The 19527-nt window shown below is 39.1% G+C and overlaps 1 protein-coding gene across 22 annotated transcripts in view; it reads left to right on the top strand.

The window, feature by feature from the left end:
* The window catches only part of SLC35D2 (solute carrier family 35 member D2), a 59063-nt gene that overhangs the window by 12180 nt on the left and 27356 nt on the right, over positions 1–19527 (top strand). For 19 of the 22 annotated variants that reach the window (XR_015170197.1, XR_015170195.1, XR_015170196.1 and 16 more), the window contains exons 4-6: positions 9436–9503; positions 15290–15361; positions 16764–16832. Coding sequence is in view for 19 of the 22 variants with exons in the window: in XM_086417036.1 (XP_086273162.1) it covers positions 9436–9503; positions 15290–15361; positions 16764–16832 (209 nt within the window). In the remaining 3 variants the exon portion in view is untranslated. The remainder of the gene's footprint in view (positions 1–9435; positions 9504–15289; positions 15362–16763; positions 16833–19527) is intronic. The other 3 variants (XM_086417035.1, XM_086417037.1, XM_086417031.1) reach the window with 1 other exon arrangement.

The raw sequence follows: 19527 nt of genomic DNA, 5'->3' as shown, positions 1-19527 counted from the left end.
GATATAGTTTTAAATACTTTAAACAACTGTGAAATATCTAGACATAGGGTAAAAAGACATCATCCATGAATGTGTAGTTGAATGAATAATTACATTGTAATCCTTACCTCAGAGAAGGCAATGGCAACCCACTCCAGTACTCTTGCCTGGAAAATCCCATGGACGGAGGGGACTGGTAGGTTGCAGTCCATGGGGTCGCTAGGAGTCGGACACGACTGAGCGACTTCACTTTCACTTTTCACTTTCATGCATTGGAGAAGGAAATGGCAACCCACTCCAGTGTTCTTGCCTGGAGAATCCCAGGGACGGGGGAGCCTGGTAGGCTGCCGTCTATGGGGTCACACAGAGTCGGACACGACTGAAGCAACTTAGCAGCAGCAGCAATCCTCACCTAGGTCATCAGATGGGGGTCACAGAATCCTTACCTGTTAGGTTCATCTAGTCAAGGCTATGGTTTTTCCTGTGGTCATGTATGGATGTGAGAGTTGGACTGTGAAGAAGGCTGAGCACTGAAGAATTGATGCTTTTGAACTGTGGTGTTGGAGAAGACTCTTGAGAGTCCCTTGGACTGCAAGGAGATCCAACCAGTCCATTCTGAAGGAGATCAGCCCTGGGATTTCTTTGGAAGGAATGATGCTAAAGCTGAAACTCCAGTACTTTGGCCACCTCATGTGAAGAGTTGATTCATTGGAAAAGACCCTGATGCTGGGAGGGATTGGGGGCAGGAGGAGAAGGGGACGACAGAGGATGACATGGCTGGATGGCATCACTGACTCAATGGATGTGAGTCTGAGTGAACTCTGGGAGTTGGTGATGGACAGGGAGGCCTGGCGTGCTGTGATTCATGGGGTCACAAAGAGTCGGACACGACTGAGCGACTGATCTGATCTGATCTGATTCTGACTTTTGTCGTAATGATTTTCTTGAGTTCTTTGTAAGTTTTCTAAGTTTGTATGTATACTTGAATTTAGTTTTGCCTGTTTTTGGAGGTTATATAAAGGGAATTAAACTATATATTTTTTTGTATTTTGCTTTCACTTTATTATGATGGTAAGATTCATCTACACTGTTGTGTGTAGCTGTATTCTTTTATATTCACTGTATAAATATAATTTATCTGTTTTACTGTTTATGGTAATTGGAGGTGTTTCTGGTTTGGGCACTAGAAAAATAAAAGGTACTGTTCTGAATGTACTGAGAGTTGGATCTTGATGCAGATGTATTAGTCAGATAAGGCTCCCATAACAAAATACCATAGACTAAGTGGCTTAAAAAAAAGGAATTTATTTTCTCACACTTCTGGAGACAGGAAGTCCAAGATGAAGGTGCTGATAGGGTTGGTTTCTGGTGAGAGTTCTCTCTCCTTGGCATATAGACAGCTGCCTTCTCACTGTGACCTCATGTGGCCTTTATGTGGTGCCTATGCACTCCTGGTGTGTCTTCCTCTTCTTATAAGGACACAGGTCTTATTGGATTAGGACCCCACACTTACTAGCTCACTTAACCTCAATTACCTCCTTCCAAGGCTCTATCTTACCTGCAGTCACCTGGGGTCTAGGGCTTCAAGATGTGAGTTTAGAGCAGACACAGTTCAGTCCAAAACAGCACATGTGCATGTCATTTCTTTGGGAGGCTTATGACGAAGTGGAACTGCTGACTCTTGCTGCTGCTGCTAAGTCGTTTTTGGAGCAACTAACTGAGCAACTCTGTGCGACCCCATAGACAGCAGCCCACCAGGCTCCTCCGTCCCTGGGATTCTCCAGGCAAGAACACTGGAGTGGGTTGCCATTGCCTTCTCTGCTGCTGACTCCTAGAGTGAACGTATTGTCAACTAGAAAAGATAATGGCAAACTGTTCTCCCAAGTGGTTGTACCAATTCACATTCCTGACAAAAGTATATGAAAGTCCCTATTGCTCCTCATTCTTGCCAATGCTGGGTGTGTAATGACATCTTCTTGGCTTTTATTTGCATTTCCCTGGTTATTAATGAGGTTGAGTGCCTTTTCGTTTTTTAGTGTCCATTTGGATATCCTCTTCTGTGAAGTACTTGTTAAGACTTGTGCCCATTTTTCTGTTGGGTTTATGTCTTTTTCTTACTGATCTGTGTTGGAGTTTAAAAAATACATTAAAAATATATTAATGATAGTCCTCTTGTTAGTTATTATAGCATTACAAATATATTTTTCCCCTTCTGTGGCATGTCTTTTTATTTTATTGATTATGTATTTATCTTGTATTTCTTTCTCATGGAAAAGAATCTTTCACTATGCAAAGTCTCACTGTCTGATAGAGCAAGTCTTTACCTCCCGAATTCTTGGTTCTTCACATTTTTAGATGAATATTAGAAGCACATTGTCAAGTTTCAGGAAAAATAAGCTTTTTGGATTTTGATTGGGATCGCATTGAGGCTCTAAAGCAATTTGGAGTGAATTGACATCTTTAAAGTGTTGAATCTTACAATCTGTGTACATGGTTACATAAAAGTGAAAGTGTTGGTCACTCAGTTTTGTCCATCTCTTTGTGACCACACAGATTGAAGCCCGCCAGGCTCCTCTGTTCATGGAATTCTCCAGGCAAGAATACTGGACTGGGTTGCCATTCCCTTCTTTAGGGGATCTTCCTGATCCAGGGATCAAACCTAAGTTTCCCGCATTGCAGGCAGATTCTTTACCATCTGAGCCACCAGGAAAACACATACTCCCTTTTAAATTGCCCTCAGTAAAGTTTTATAATTTTCTCTTTATATGTGCGTGTGTTAGTTGCTCAGTCGTGTCTGACTTTGCAACACCATGAACTGTAGCCCTCCAGGCTCCTCTGTCCATGGAATTCTCCAGGCAAGAATACTGGAGTAGGTTGCCATAGAGTTCTAATATTTTTTGTTAGAAGTAGATTTTGTTGTTGTTGTTGCATATATCATTTAAACAGGAAAATTTCCTGGTGTCCAGTGTTAGGACTCTGCAGTTCCATTGCAGATGGCACAGGTTTGATCCTTGGTCAGGGAACTAAGATCCTGCATGCTGCAAGGCATGGGCAAAAAAAGATTATTTGGAAAGTTAGAGGTATGTTGACTTAATATTGTTCACAAACCTTAAATTTCTGAATTGTAGTTTATTCAGCAGGAATTTTTAGGACTTCAAGCCTAGGAGGCAGCATCTCAAGTAATCGTGAGAGAACTACTCTGAGGAGTTGAGGCAGGGAGCTAGGACATATAGGAGTTTTGCAAAAAAGTGAAGGTAGTCTGAACTTCAAACAATTACTGTTAATTAAAGAAAACCAAATATGTTAACTTAAGGTATATAGCAGTTTTCTGTTTACAAGAAGATGCCAAATCTGGGCTTGGAAATCATTCCTTTGATATGCACCTCAGCTATCTGGGCCAGTATCCTGTTTTCATATCCTAAATTTCCTTAAGTCTCATCTGGGAGCAACTGCAGTCTGATGGCTCCTATATGGCAGGTTTTCTTTCCTTCCTGAGTTCCCTTAGGCCTCACCAGCTCACCATAGGCTGTGGCTGCGCAGGTGGCGGCTGCAATAGCTGATGACCTTTGTTTAGTGACATAGCATGAAATAGCCCATTTCTCAGGTACACGTGTTCATCTTTCTTTTGTATATAGTTTTTGTATCTGCAACGTTCTTTCATTTCTTTTACTTGCTTTCCTGTATAGCATAGGACCTACAATTCAGTGTTAGAAATGTAAATACTGGGCATTTTTGTCTGATCTCAAAGGGAAAGCTTTTACTATTTCGCCATTAAGTATGTTGTTTGCTGGAGGTTTATTTGAGATGCCTTTTATCTGTGTTCTAGTTACCTTTTGCTGTTAGGACATAGACCCTACCTCTGGATGGAAAGTGAAAGTGAAAGTGGCTCAGCCGTGTTTGACTCCTGGTGGCTCCATGGACTATACAGTCCGTGGAATTCTCCAGGCCAGAATACTGGAGTGGGTAGCCTTTCCCTTCTCCAAGGGATCTTCCCAACCCAGGGATCGAACCCAAGTCTCCCACATTGCAGGCAGTTTCTTTACCAGCTGAGCCACAAGGGAAGCCCACCTCTGGATGGAAGGGAGTATCAAAGTCACATTTTAAGAGTATGTGAGAATGGAGATACTGTTACAGCCATTATCTCTGATTATGGATTTGTCTATTTCTCTTGGTATTTGTTAGGTTTTTTTGTTTTGTTTTCTGTATTTTGAGACTGTATGATTAGGTGCCTAGGTCTTTTTTTTTTTTTTTGTCCCACTACACAGCATGTGGGAATCTTAGTTCCCTGATCAGGGATCGAACCCATGCCCCCTGCAGTGGAAGCACAGAGCTCTGACCAGTGGACTGCCAGGGAATTCCCATAGGTGCCTAAAATTTTAAGTTAGTTAAACCTTCCTGGTGCATTAAAGTGTTTAATTGTACGAGGTGGAACTCTTGTTTCAGTTCGTTTAGTGTTTCCCTGGAATCCAGAACAGGCATGCCTAACTCACCAGATTATAATGGTGAATGTATTCTCCCGTCAACAACGCAAGGACTTTCACTCCATTTCCCTTTCCTCTGAACTTATATGCTCTTGCCACTAAGTGATTTAACACTCTAAATCTCGTAATACATTTTAATTTTCTTTTAAGAAAATGTCCATTTATATTTACTGCTTCCTTTGTTTTCCTTTCCTTTGTGGATCTCACACTTGCCGTTTTCCTCCTGACTCAAACTACCTTGTTTAGAATTTTCTGATGGTCTGCTTCAATTCTCTTCATTTTTGTCTGAAAAAGGGGAAAAAAAATTCCTTTGTTTTTGAAATATATTCTTGTTTGAATTCTGCTTTCGCAGAGCTTCAGAGATGTAATTCTGCTATCTCTGGCTTCCGTTGTTTCTCTCTGGGTTTCTGTTCTCCCTTTATTTTTGACCTAGGAGTTCCTCACTATCTTCCTAGCCCTTTCATGCCTTATGAAGGTTTTAAATTATTTTACCTAGCGTTTTTAATTGTTTTCAGCAGTGGTATTTTTTTTCCCCCAGTGGTACAGCTCTATTTTATTTAGACGATAGCAGGAGAATCCCTCCTTGAAGCGTGAGGGCATGCCAACCCAAAGACATGAAGAGAAGAGAGTTGGAGGAGCGCGCCAGCGCGAGGGAGAGAGAGAGAGAGAAAGAGCGCACGCACACGGGGGAGAGAGGGAGAGACCTCGCTTTGGCTCCTCCTTTTGTATGTTTTTTCCTGCCCCCCCCCCCACCCCCGGGCCTGCCCTATGCAAATTGGGCTAGCCAGGAGTGTTGTTTGTTCTACCTGAGGTCTTCACTCTGGTCCTCGGACCTTCCTTTGACCTTCCTTTATTCTATTTTTGCAGGCTTTTCCCTTCCTCGTCTTTTAGCCACCGCCATTTTGGACTCCTGTTTCCTATTCTAACTACCTAACATTCCCCCCTCAAGAGATGAGAAGTCCAGTTCTTTGAGAATAGGGGCGTCGAGGTCTTTCTGGCTACTTCCTGCTGAATTGGGACAGCGAGGGGTATTGGGCCTCCCCCTCTTGCTAGTCTCAGGCCTCAGAGTCTTCATAGTGGTGTCCATCTAAGAGTGAGCGGTATTTTCCATGGTCGGCTGTAGTTTTGTATCTTTGTTGAACTGGCACTGCATGTTGTAGCTTGTTGACCTGCCACATCCAGTTGCACCCTTGGCTCCAGCCCCATGATGGTTATCTGTGACAGGCAGGCTGGCTGGAGTGGGCCTCTTCAGTCCTTAACTGGAGGTCTTCTGGAATCTGAGGCTGAGCTGCGTGAGCTTTCTGCTGAGTTCGTTTTTCGCTGTCCTGGTCTCCAGCATGATGGGCCTCTTGGCACTTCCCTTGCGCTGGGTTTTCTTCGCTTTCTGCTTCAACCATGGGAGGTTTTGCTGAATTGGGCTCCTGCTGTGCTTGGCCTCTTCCTTGAGTCACGGCACCATAGATGTTAGGCGAGTGTATGCTCCTCGGTTCTGTCTCGTCACAACAAAGGTTCGGAGTGATGGACATTAAAGCCCTCAGCACGTCACAGCTCTCGGGTCTTAGACAAACCATGTTAAAGCTCTTAGACAAATCAGTGTTACAGCTCTATTTTATTTAAAAGATAGCAGGAGAATCCATCCTCGAAGCGTGAGGGCATGCCAACCCAAAGACATGAAGAGAAGAGAGTGGAGGAGCACGCCAGCGCGCTGGAGAGAGAGAGAGAGAGAAAGAGAAAGAGTGCACGCATGTTGGGGAGAGAGAGAGAGAAAGAGCGCACGCACTCGGGGGAGAGAGCTCAGCAGCGGTATTGACACAAATAATTTTGCCCATGGTTACCAGAAACTAGAAGTCAGTACTGCCTTTATTTTGAATTCTATATGGTAGTAGGGGCAACTGATACTCTTCAATACCTAAGAAGCTCTGAAATTGTAATATCACCAGCTATATGACTGAGTCAGTTGTACACTGTTAACCAGAATATTGTTGACCAGAAAAAAACACACAACCTGAAAGTTGAAAATTGTGTTTTATTGTGAAGACAAAACGAGGACTTAAGCCCAGGAGGCAGTCTCTCAGCTGAGATAGCTCTGAGAGAGTGCGCCAAAGAGGTAAGGGAGGAGCCAGCATATGTAAAAATTTTTGCAACAAAGATCAGGTAGTTGGAACTTCAAAAGATTACTGTTAATTAAAACTGTGTAGTCAAGGTTATGGTTTTTCCGGTTGTTACGTATGATGTGAGAGTTGGATGATAAAGAAGGCTGCTGCTAAGTCACTTCAGTCGTGTCCTACTCTGTGTGACCCCATAGACGGCAGCCCACCAGGCTCCCCGGTCCCTGGGATTCTCCAGGCAGGAACACTGGAGTGGGTTGCCATTTCCTTCTCCAATGCATGAAAGTGAAAAGTGAAAGTGAAGTCGCTCAGTTGTGTCCGACTCTTAACGACCCCATGGACTGCGGCCTACCAGGCTCCTCCATCCATGGGATTTTCCAGGCAAGAGTACTGGAGTGGGGCGCCATTGCCTTCTCCGATAAAGAAGGCTGAGTGCCGAAAAATAAATGCTTTCTAATTGTGGTTGTGTTAAGGAGTCCAAGCTCGCTTTACGTGTCACACGGTAGGCCAATAAATCCAAGAAATGAAGCTTTAAGACAAGGAAGAGACTTTATTTGGGGAGCCAGCTGACAGAAGAGAGGCTAGGCCTCAAAATAACTGTCTTGTTGAGGGCTGAATGCCAGGTTCTTTTATGGATCAGAGATGGTGGGGAGGTAAGGAAACAAAGTCAAAAGACCATTTAATTCTTGCAAATATCTCCTGGAGTGCAAGCCTCAGGCAGGGGCATGTGTTAGTTTCACTTCCTTACACCCTTCACAAATCAAATCCCTTACACAGTGGAAGTGACAGATTATACAGTGGAAGTGACAAATAGATTCAAGGATTAGATCTGATAGACAAAGTGCCTGGAGAACTATGGAGGAGACAGGGATCAAGACCATCCTCAAGAAAAAGAAATGCAAAAAGGCAGAATGGTTGTCTGAGGAGGCCTTAGAAATAGCTGAGAAGAGAGAAGCGAAAGGCAAAGGAGAAAAGGAAAGATATAACCATTTGAATGCAGAGTTCCAAAAAACAGTAAGCAGAGATAAGAAAGGCTGCAAAGAAATAGAGGAAAACAATAGAATGGGAAAGACTAGAGATCTCTTTGAGAAAATTAGAGATACCAAGGGAATATTTCATGCAAAGATGAGCATAGTAAAGGACAGAAATGGTATGGACCTAACAGAAGCAGAAGATATTAAGAAGAGGTGGTAACAGTACACAGAAGAACGGTACAAAAAAGATCTTCATGATCCAAATAACCACGGTGGTGTGATCACCCATCTAGAGACAGACATCCTGGAATGCGAAGTCAAGTGGGCCTTACGAAGCATCACTACAAACAAAGATAATGGAGGTGATGGAATTTCAATTGAGCTATTTCAAATCCTACAAGTTGATGCTATGAAAGTGCTGCACTCAATATGCCAGCAAATTTGGAAAACTCAGCAGTGGCCACAGGACTGGAAAAGGTCAGTTTTCATTCCAATCCCAAAGAAAGGCAATGCCAAAGAATACTCAAACTACCGCACAATTGCACTCATCTCACACACTAGCAAAGTAATGCTCAAAATTCTCCAAGCCGGGCTTCATCAGTATGTGAACTGTGAACTTCCAGATGTTCAAGCTGGATTTAGAAAAGGCAGAGGAATCAGAGATCAAATTGCCAACATCCGTTGGATCATTGAAAAAGCAAGAGAGTTCCAGAGAAGCATCTGCTTCTGCTTTATTGACTATGCCAAAGCCTTTGACTGTGTGGATCACAACAAACTGTGGAAAATTCTTAAAGAGATGGGAATAGCAGACCATCTTACCTGCCTCCTGAGAAATCTGTATGCAGGTCAAGAAGCAACAGTTAGAACTGGACATGGTTAGACTGATTCCAGATCCAGAAAGGAGTATGTCAAGGCTGTATATTGTCAGCCTGCTTATTTAACTTATATGAAAAGTACATCAAGTGAAATGCCAGGCTGGATGAAGCACAAGCTGGAATCAAGATTGCTGGGAGAAATATCAACAGCCTAAGATATGCAGATGGTACCACTGTAATGGCAGAAAGTGAAGAGAAACTAAAGAGCCTGTTTATGAAAGTGAAAGAGGAGAGTGAAAAAGTTGGCTTGAAACTCAACATTCAAAAACTTAATGGAACGGCATCTGGTCCCATCACTTCATGGCAAATAGATGGGGAAACAGTGGAAACAGTGACAGCTTAATTTTGGGGGGCTCCAAAAATCACTGCAGATGGTGACTGCAAGCATGAAATTAAAAGATGCTTGCTTCTTAGAAGAACAGGCTACATTGTTTAACCTTGGTAGATATTTACTTATTGTAGGGCTCTAAGACAAAGTAACGCGGCCAGCATACACAGCTTTTTGAAAGCATCACTATTTGACACGTCAGTGAGATGTGAACCTTTGTCTTCGTCCAGAAAAGTGCTTATATGCCTAGATAGCAGAAGTTTGTACACTTTTTCAATGGCTTTCTGAGCCTCATCCATGATCTATATTTATAGAGTTTATAAACTATAAGCACCCATCCTCAACTCACCAACCTAGCTAGGGGTCTCCGCCCAAGAGAGGTGCTTGTTCAGAGCTTTGTTTTCAGGAAACAGTCTACTAATGTGGGCAAGGCCAAAATTTCTGTTTCTATCCACCTTCCCCACCACCACCAGGATTGGGGATATCACTGCATACCTATTTTTTGATCATATGGAGAAACTTGTATGTGTTCTGGATTCTGGAAAATTCAGTCATTGCAAGTAAAGGAACTCTGAATGAATTGCTTTCTGATGCGGAGTGAATGTCACCATCTTTATTGATGAAGGAAAATGTTATTGGAGTTCTAACCAAATATTCTTTCTTTCTTTCTTTTTTTTTTTTTTATTGAAGCTGTTTCCTCTGCCTCTCCTCTACGTTGGAAACCACATAAGTGGATTAGCAAGCACAAGTAAATTAAGGTAGAGTGCAGAATAACGGTTGATTGGCGGTTCTTCACTAGTTTTCTTTTAGTGTCACAGAGATAAACTTTGATTTTTTCAAGATATTGCTTGGGCTATATATGGAAGATAATAATATTTCATAATTTTAAGGAAATAAGGTAGTTTTGAGTTTGATAATGCTTTAGAAATGTTAAAAAGCTGATATAGTTTTCTTTATGTCCAAGTCTGAAGATAGAATGTGATATCTGTAGAAATCAAGATAGAGAACGTATGATTTTCCAGGAAGATTCATTTATATGAATGTGGTTCTGTGTAACTTTTGATTCCATCACAGTTTTATAAAAGCAGGAACACTGTCAGTTTTCGGGTAGTTCAAGTTTGGTACAAGGAAAAATTAATGACAGATATTATTTTCAAGTATGTGATACATATTTCTGAAGTTTGCATCTGCATTTATTTTATGGTCCTTTGACTACTTTGTTAATAGTCCCTATAAAAATGAAAATGGAACTGTATGATGAACAAGTCATCCTATAATTTGTAAAATGTGGTGTGAAATATGTAGCCTAATGAGTACACATGTGGGTCACGAACCTTATGATAAAGATGTGAATAATGAGAAAATCAAGTTTATATAAAGGGTGACAGAAGTGGAGTAAAGTCTGTTCGTATAGGAAGAGTAGAAAAGAGGCAGGTAGGAAGTAAGCCAGAAGGAGAAAGTACATAAAACCTGTTGCCTGTCACTCTTGTTTGGAAAGGGCAGATCGTGGTGGTTGTGAAAAACAAAATGTACAATCCTGTTTCTGATTATACCTTTTAGTTGTTTCTCTCTGGGATCAGGTCAACCAATTTTCCTTAATTTCCAAGTTTGTATTAAAGCTTCCTGTGGCAGGTGCTGTTGCTGTATTGCCGTGTAACCTCTTGGCCTCTCTCTGAGCCCACTTGCAGCGTGGGAGTGCCTTCAGTTACCCTGATAGCTGCCCAGCTCTTGCACTGGGGGTCTGGGTAGATGAGGGATTCTTTTTTTTAGTGATCTTAGAAACATCTTTATTAGAAGTGTTCTTCAATACTTTTCTGCATGCATAGCAGAAGAGGAAGATGAAGGCCTTTAGCAAGTAAGACTGAGGAGAAAGGAAGGAAATTGCTTATGCATGGTGTCATGTGGTATGTTTCTGTCTCCCCTGTTTCCAGTAAACTGGAAGTTGGTTCTAGAGGCTTAATCAAATTTAGATTCAGTTTTTCAGGCAAGATCAGTTTATTAGTGATGTTGGGTTCTTTCTTCTGCATCACCTCACAGGGCACATAATGTTTTATCCCACTTCTAATGATATTTAATTGATCAAAAATTCAGTCTTTAATGATTTTAAGGGGTCAGTCTGGTCCCTTCATTAGAACGTTCCCCATCAATTTTTTACCTAATGAGGTTAGCACACGCTGATGATCACTGTGTAGATCCATTATTTCATTACAAATTGAAAAATGATGATTTTCTAAACTGTATCTCCCCTTCTGCAATTATTATCTAAACTTCCTCAGTGAATACAAATTTTCACTCACCATTTCATACAGGAAAGGCAGGACAAAAGCTTTATTTTTAGGCCTCCAGAGTAATAAACCAGTGTTGTGTCACCGTCAGTAGTGAGCTGCAGATTTTTGTTTGTTTTGTTTTTTACCAGCATTATTAACTCATCAATTGTTATTTACAAGTCCCATATGAGATATGCACTTAGCAAATATTTTCTCTCAGTCTATCGCTTGCCTTTTCATTCTCTTAACACTGTTTCTCAGAGCAGAAGTTTACATTTTAATGACGTTCCACTATCGTTTTTTTCTTTCATGGATTATGCCTTTGATATTTTATCTAAAAACTCATTACTAAACCAAGGTCCTCTAGATTTTCTCCTACATTATCTTCCAGAGGTTTTATGTTTTACATTTAGGTGTATGGTCCATTTTGAAGTTAAGTTTTGTGATAGGTATAAAGCCTGTGTCTAGATTCAGTTGTTTTTTGTTTTTTTTTTAACATGTAGATGTCCGGTTGTTTGAAAACCATTTATTGAAAGGCTAGTCTTTCTCCCTTGAACTGTATTTACTGCTTCGTCAGAGATCAGTTGACTCTATTTGTGTGGGTTTATTTCTGGGCTCTCTATTCTCTTCCATTGAGCTATTTGTTTCATTTACCTAATGTTTTAGTTCATTATACGCATCTTCTTTTGATGCTTAGATTGTATCATCTCAGGTCAGTGGGAGCTCTTTGAGTAGACTCCTATGTTCTAGGGCTCCAGTAGTCTTTGATTACTTCCTTGCTTCCTGGCACATGATGTCCAGGTTTATCAAACTATTTCTGCCATTTCTCCAAGGGTCTCCTAGTTATTTTTGTTGTGAGACTGAGGCCATAGTATGGATGCTGGATATATTTGGAAGGAAGGGCTAACACAGTATCCTGATTAACAACATACAGTGTATGAGAACAAGAAAGACCAAGATGCCTTCATGGTTTTGGGCCTGATTAAGTGCTATCAACTGGGTCCATACCTGGGAGTGGGGTCGCTGAGTCATATGTGTTTAACATTTTGAGGAACTGCCAAACTATTTTCCAAGTGGCTGTACCATTTTACTTTCCCACCAGCAGTGTATGAGGGTTACAATTTTTCTACATTCTTGCCAAATTTGTTATTGTCTATCTTTTTGATTACAGCTGTTGCAGTGGTTGTGAAGTGGTATCTCACTGTGGTTTTGATTTGCATTTCCCTGCTGACTAATGATACTGACCATCTTTTCATGTGCTTATCAGCCATTTATCTGGCTTCTTTGGAGGAATGTCTATTCAAGTCCTTTGCCTATTTTTAATAGGGTTATTTATCTTTTTATTATTGAGTTTTAAGTCTTTATATAGTCTAGATACAGGTGCTTTATTATATACATGATTGCAAAATTTTCTCCTATTCTGTGGATGTCTTTTTACTCTCTTGATGGTATACTTCGAAGCACAAAAGTTTTAAGGTTTTAAAAATTTAGTGAATAATTAAAGTTAAACATACCTAATATAAACATTTTAACCATTTTTAAGTAGACAGTTTATTACATATATTCACAGTCTTGAGCAACCATCACCTCTACCTATTTCCAGAAAGTTTTCATCATCCCCAACAGAAATTCTGTGCCATTAAACAGTAATGCCCCATTCGCCCTCCCCCCAGCCCTGGTAAACTCTGTTTTACTTACTGTCTCTATGAATTTGCCTGTTCTAGATATTTCATACAAATGGAATCATACAGTATTTGTCCTTTTATTATGTCCAGTTTATTTCAGTTAGTGTAATGTTTTTAAGTTTCATCCATGTTGTAGCATGTATCAAAATTTCATTCCTTAGTAAGATTGTATAAGATTCTACTGTTTGGATCTATCATATGTTCTTTATCTATTTATAGATTTTGGTAAAATCTGATATATCTATTTTTTGTTATTGTTGCTGTGCTTTTGGTATTGTGTCTAAGAAAACTTTGCCTGATCCAGGGTCATAAAGATATAATCCTATTCTTTCATCTAAGAGTTTTATAGTTTTCCTATATTTAGGTCTTTGATATATTTTGAGATAATTTTTTATATATAGAGTGAGGTAGGGGTCCAAAATCATTCTTTTGCCTATGAATGTTGAGTTGTTTCAGCGTTATTTATTGAAAGACTATTTCCCCATTGTATGGTCTTGGTACCCTTGTTAAAAATTAATTTAACATTTCTAATTAATTAGAAAGATTTATTTCTTGATTCTCAATCTTAATGCTTTGATTAAATGGTTAACTTTAAACCAGTACTAGATAATACTGAAAATTGTAGCTTTGTAGTAAGTTTTGAAATTGAGCTCACCAACTTTGTTCTTCTTTTTCAAGATTGTTTTGGTTTGTTGGTTTTCTTGCATTTCCACACTGATTTTAGAATTAGTCTGTCCGTTGCTGGATGAAAAGGTGGTTGAAATTTTGATAGGGATTGTGTTGAATCTATAGATTTATTTGAGAAGTATTTCCATTTTAACAACATTAAGTCTCTGATCCATAGCATGGAGTGTCTTTCCATTTAATCTTTCATCCTTTAACAGTATTTGGTAGTTCGTAGTGTATTCCACTTCTTACACTGCTTTTGTTAAGTTACTCCTAAGAATTTTGTTCTTTTTGATGCTATCATAACTGGAGTTGTTAATTTCCTTTTTGGATTGCTCATTTCCTTTTGGGGTTGCTCATTGCTAGTATATAGAAGTGCAGTTGATTTTTGTATATTCTTTTTGTTTCATGCATACTTATTTCATTTGTTCTAATAATTATATGGTGGATTTTTTAGTATTTTCTAGATATGTATCATCTGAAAATAGAGACAACTTTCTTTTCTTTTTTCCCAAACTATATGCTTTTTTTTTTTTTTTTTGGACTAATTGCCCTATCTAGAAATTCAAGTGCAATATGAAATAGATGTAGTGGTGAGAGCAAACATCCTAGTCTCATTCCTGATCTTAGGGGAAGAACATTCAGCTTTTTACTATTAAGTATCCATATCTGCTTTTATTTTATTATTATTGTTTTTTCTTTTGGGCCACAGTATACAGCTTATGGGATATTAATTCCCCAACTAGGGCTCAAACCCATGTCTTTGGCACTGAGAGTGCAGAGCCCTAACCACTGGACCACCAGGGATTTCCCGTGCTGCTTTTAAAAGGCATCTAAAAGTATTTTTTTGAATTTAATTGAAAATAATGACTTTTTAAAATCTTGCTTTGAAAAAGGCCATTCAAACCAGTCTCATAAGACATCTTTAAGTGGGGACGTAAAGTTCCTGAAAATTCTTTCTGTACTGTTCGCTGGTTGTCGTGGGAAACCCCTCCGCAGGTCTGGTCAGGAGGAGCTGCCCCCTCTCCCTTAAGGTTCTGACTTTCCTTCTTTAGGTCACATCTTCTGAGAGTCACACTGGAAACAGATGGGGGTGGGTTTCTCCAGCCCTGGCAGTGTGGCTGTGCATTGAGCTGTGTCCTGGAATCTCTGGGTTTTGAGTGAAAGCCTCATAAGTATTTTTAAAAGGCAGTGAATATGGCCTTTTACATAAAGTTTTGGGGGTAAATTACCCATAATTTTATCCTCTTGCATACTATTTAAAATATTCACTTTCAGTCTCTTTCTGTACATAGAATGTATCTTATTACAGTTGTAGACTCTATATAGTTTCATTACCTCCTTGATTTATTTAACGTTTGTTTTCTAAGAGTAGTAGAGTTTTATATTATAGGGTTAGTGCATAATGTTCCCTCAAGTGGATTTAACCAGAATTTGTTTGATCATTGCCTTGTCTGATATTTAGATTGTTTCTGATATTTTCCCCAAATACACTACTGCAGCGAACATCTTTGTGCACATGAGTTTTCTCTTTTCTTTGGGTTATTATCTTAGGGTAAGTTTCCTAACAAGAAGTGATTAGATCTGCGGTTAGGACCATTTAATGACTGTCCATACCTAGTCCTAACTTGTTTTGTCAAAGGGTGTATAGGTTCACATTGCATATAATCTTTTAACACAATCTTTGTAGTTTCAACACTTTGTAGTAGTTGGATAGTATGATGTTTTGAATTGCTAATAAGTACAAGTGGCATGAAATTATTAAATTTCCATTTCTTTTTATTATTTTATATGACTTAGTAACATATGTGATAATTAAAGTTGACTCATATTTAATTTAGAAAATTAATGGGCTTAATTGAAAATGTAAAACATTAAAAAAATACTTGGTGTCTGATGTTATTATACTTGATTCTTTTCTGACAGCTTGCCGATGTTCACTGTGCTCAGGAAATTTACCATTCCACTTACTTTACTGCTGGAAACCATCATACTCGGGTGATTTTTGTTTTTCCTCTCTTCCTTTGGTGTCCTCTCCCCACACGCCCACATTATTTTTACCTAGCAAATTCTCAACATCTAGTCATCTTTACAAATAGTTGGTTTGAAGTGCTTGTTGTAATAACTAAAGGGCCAATGGTTTATTCATTTAAAAGCAGACTCCTATGTCCATGATTTCTTAACATGTTGTGAGTGTTTTTTTAAAAAAAGTTATAATTTTACAATTAGACAAATAACATGCATGTGTGGTAGAAAATTCTAAAAAAACCAACCACTGCAAAACAGATGTAGATCTGTTTTCTGAGCTGAATGGAATATACACTGCTCCTGGAATGGCAAGGAGAAGTTGTCCACATGTATAGGATGTGTGCTGTACTATAGTAGGTGTACAGGAGATCAGGGAAATTCATTCTGATGCAGTAATTATGATGTAACATCAGAATAAATTAATTCTTATAATGTTGGCTTAAAAATGTCATGTAAAAGATATTCAGGTTGACTCTAAAATGGATTCTTGGTTTTGCTGTGGAGATTACTTAACAATGAAATTAGGATGATGGTCCGGTGTTCTAAGTTTTACTATTGAATTTTATCTTAATCTTTGGATGCTTGATAAAAATACAAACCAACTAGACCTACCAGCAGGAGCTCTTCCACTTTTTTTTTTAATTGAAGGATAATTGCTTGACAGAATTTTATTTTTTTGCTTTACAAAAAAAATTGCTTTACAAAATTTGCTATTTTCTGTCAAACCTCAACATGAATCAGCCATAGGTATACATATATCCCCTCCCTTTTGAACCTCCCTCCCATCTCCTGCCCCAATGCATTCCTTTAGGTTGATACAGAGCCCCTGTTTGAGTTTCCTGAGCCATACAGCAAATTCCTGTTGGCTATCTGTTTTATATATAGTAATATAAGTCTCCATGTTACTCTTTTCATACATCTCACTCTCACCTCCCCTCTCTCCATGTCCATAAGTCTGTTCTCTATGTCTGTGTCTCCACTGCTGGCCTGTAAATAAACTCTTCAGTACCATTTTTCTAGATTCTGTATATATGCATTAGAATACAATATTTATCTTTCTCTTTCTGACTTACTTCACCTCTTATGCATTGTGTCCCAGCATCTCTCTAGTGAGAACAGAGAAATACATTTGTAATTAGATTAAGACAAATACTTAAGAAATAGAGTAAATTTGGTTTGATTTACTAATCCATTTAATGTGCTTTTAGTGCTCTTTTTACATAAAGCATTGTCCATTAGATTTTATGATAGCTATAAAACTGTTAACAATGTCTATTCTCAGTTTATTTAAAGTATAATTTATATTTTTCCTCTCCTCCTCCTTTTCTTTATCTATCTACCTATCTCTCCACCCACTATTTATTTATTACAGGAAACAGTATTCCTTGAACATCATCGTCAGTGTCTTTGCCATCATTCTTGGTGCTTTCGTAGCAGCTGGGTAAGACTTTGGACTATTTCTGCTCAATAACTCCTTTGTGTCTTTGACAACAGGCCTGGCCCTGTCCTCGTTTTTCATTTTCCATCTGGTTGCAGTTGAATTGAACAGCTAAGAGACAAATCTGTTGATGTTAGTGGAACCTCCATATATTACTGTGAAAGTCAAACTGAGTTCCAAGTTGGCCAGAACATTTCCGAGAAATATGTATAGAGAGCATTACAAGATATTAATACAGCTTTTTTTCATAAAAGGAATGAACTGTGTACTTTTATTACTGAATGTTTGTCTTCAATATAAAAATTTTACCAAGAGTTTTGAGAAGTTCTTAGGCTAAGAATATAACAGATTTATAAAGCCCTTATATGCTGATTTGTTTTATCATCCAGTAATGCCTTAGCGGTCAATATTTCCAAGGGTGGAATACTCTCATTAAATGTATTTGTATGTTTGGGACATGAGCCAATACCAGTGTATGACTGCTATCTTGTTCATTAATAAGCCTGACCAGGAATAAGGACTTCAAGTTTGCATCTGAAAGCAGGCACTCAGACTCCTTTTATAGCACAGTGTTTAAAGTATGTGTGCAGTTACTTTTCTTGGGTTGGAAACTTAACCCTGCTGTCTGTTAGCTCTTTCTTAGCCTCTCTGTACCTGTTTCCTCATTTATGATACATTTAGCCATTTGTATCTGAGGCTTTTGCATCTGTGGATTTAACTAGGTATGGATCAAAAATATGTTTTTTTAATTCTAGAAAATCCCCAAAAGCAAAACTTGAATTTGCTGTGCACTGGTAACTGTTGACATGGTATTTACATTGTATTAAGTATTACAAGTAATCTAGAGATGATTTAAAGTATATGGGATGGTGTACATAGATTAGGGCTTCCCTGGTGGCTCAAATCATAAAAGAATTCACCTGCAATGCAGGGGACCTAGGTTTGATCCCTGGGTCAGGAAGATCCCCTGGAGAAAGGAGTGGCTACCCACTCTAGTATTCTTGCCTGGAGAATTCCATGGACAGAGGAGCCTGGTGGGCTACAGTCCATGGGGTCCCAGAGTCAGACACAACTGAGTGACTAACAACAACAACAACAACAAAAACAGCATAGGTTACATACAAACTTTGCACATCGATTTATATAAGGGACCTGAGCATGCACAGATTTGGGTATCTGCTTGTGGAGGGGTTAGAGGTGTGGGGTCCTGGAACCAATCCCCTGTGGATATGGAGGTACAACCGTAATAGAAGAGAAAAACCTACATGAAGTGAAGGGGAGAAAGAAAAGGTTGGAGAAATTTCAGTTAAACTAGTTTCATTAACTCATTTAGAAGCAAGAGTTCTGGATCATCAATTGCAAATTAATGGTATAGGCTACAGAGCCAGGATGTCTGGAACCTTATTCTAGTCTCCTCACTTACCAGCTGTGTAACTAAGAACAAGCTACTCAGCCTCCCTGTGTCTCAGTTATTTTGACTGTTAAGTGAAGATTAGAATAGCATCCACCTAATACGGTCACTTGTGAGAATTAAATGAGATAATAGTGAGCCAGGATTCACTCTAATTTATGGCTGAGTCCAACAGAAACATGTTGCAGCATTTACTGTATGCCAAGCATCATTCTGTGTGCTAAAGAATCTAGCAGTTAATAAAACAGACTAGAATTCTTGCCTTCATGGAGTTTCCATTCTAGTAGATGGTGACAGATATTAGCAATAATAATGATGTTTATTATTGTTATATTGCAAATAGAAGGGGAAAAAAGTGGAAACAGTGACATATTTTCTTTTCTTGGGCTCCAAAATCACTGTGGATTGTTACTGCAGCAATGAAATTGAAAGATGCTTGCTCCTTGGAAGAAAAGCTATGACAAACCTAATAGCTTATGAAAAAGCAGAGACATCACTTTGCCAACAAAGGTCCATATAGTCAAAGCTGACTTTTCCAGTAGTCATGTACCATGTGAGAGTTGGACCATAAAGAAAGCTGAGTGCCAAAAAATTGATGCTTTTAAACTGTGGTGCTGGGGAACACTCTTAAGAGTCCCTTAGACTGCATGGACATCAAACCAGTCAATCCTAAAGGAAATCAACCCTGAATATTCATTGAAAAGACTAATGCTGAAGCTGAAGCTCCAATACTTTGGGCACATGATGCAAAGAGATGACGCATTGGAAAATACCCTGATGTTATTGAAGGCAAAAGGAGAAAGGGATGGCAGAGGATGAGATAGTTAGATAGCATCACCAACTCAATGGACATGAATTTGAACAAACGCTGGGAGAGAGTGAAGGACAAGGAAGCCTTGTGTGCTACAGTCCATGCAGTTGCAAAGAGTCAGACATGACTTAGAAACTGAACAACAAATTATTGTTATAAATGTGTTTAGTCCCTTACCTAGGCCAGGGTTTATTATTTGAATTTTTATCTATAATTTCCTCTTCTCCAATTCTAGCTATGTCTGAGCTGGCCTGTTTGGTTTCAGTGCTGGTCCAGACAATAAGCATCCACAATTAGAGCCTAAGTTTTGGTCATGAAGACTTTTGTTCAAACAGAATAAGATACATAAAGTAGCTAAAAATGGGATTTGTTCTATTGAAAGTGCCTTCCTCCTACAGTGCTCTGAGGTCTCCACTGGGCCTCCTCTCTTTTCTAGGTTTATTGGAGCTCAGTTTGAAAACCACTGACTTAGAGTC

This window comes from Bos grunniens, chromosome 8 (assembly GCF_055505025.1).
Source record: "Bos grunniens cultivar Pamir isolate PY7600 chromosome 8, Bosgru_T2T1.0, whole genome shotgun sequence".
Classification (NCBI taxonomy): Eukaryota; Metazoa; Chordata; class Mammalia; order Artiodactyla; family Bovidae; genus Bos; species Bos grunniens.
The sequence above is the reverse complement of the archived record's forward strand: the minus strand, read 5'-3'. Positions and strand labels throughout refer to the sequence as shown.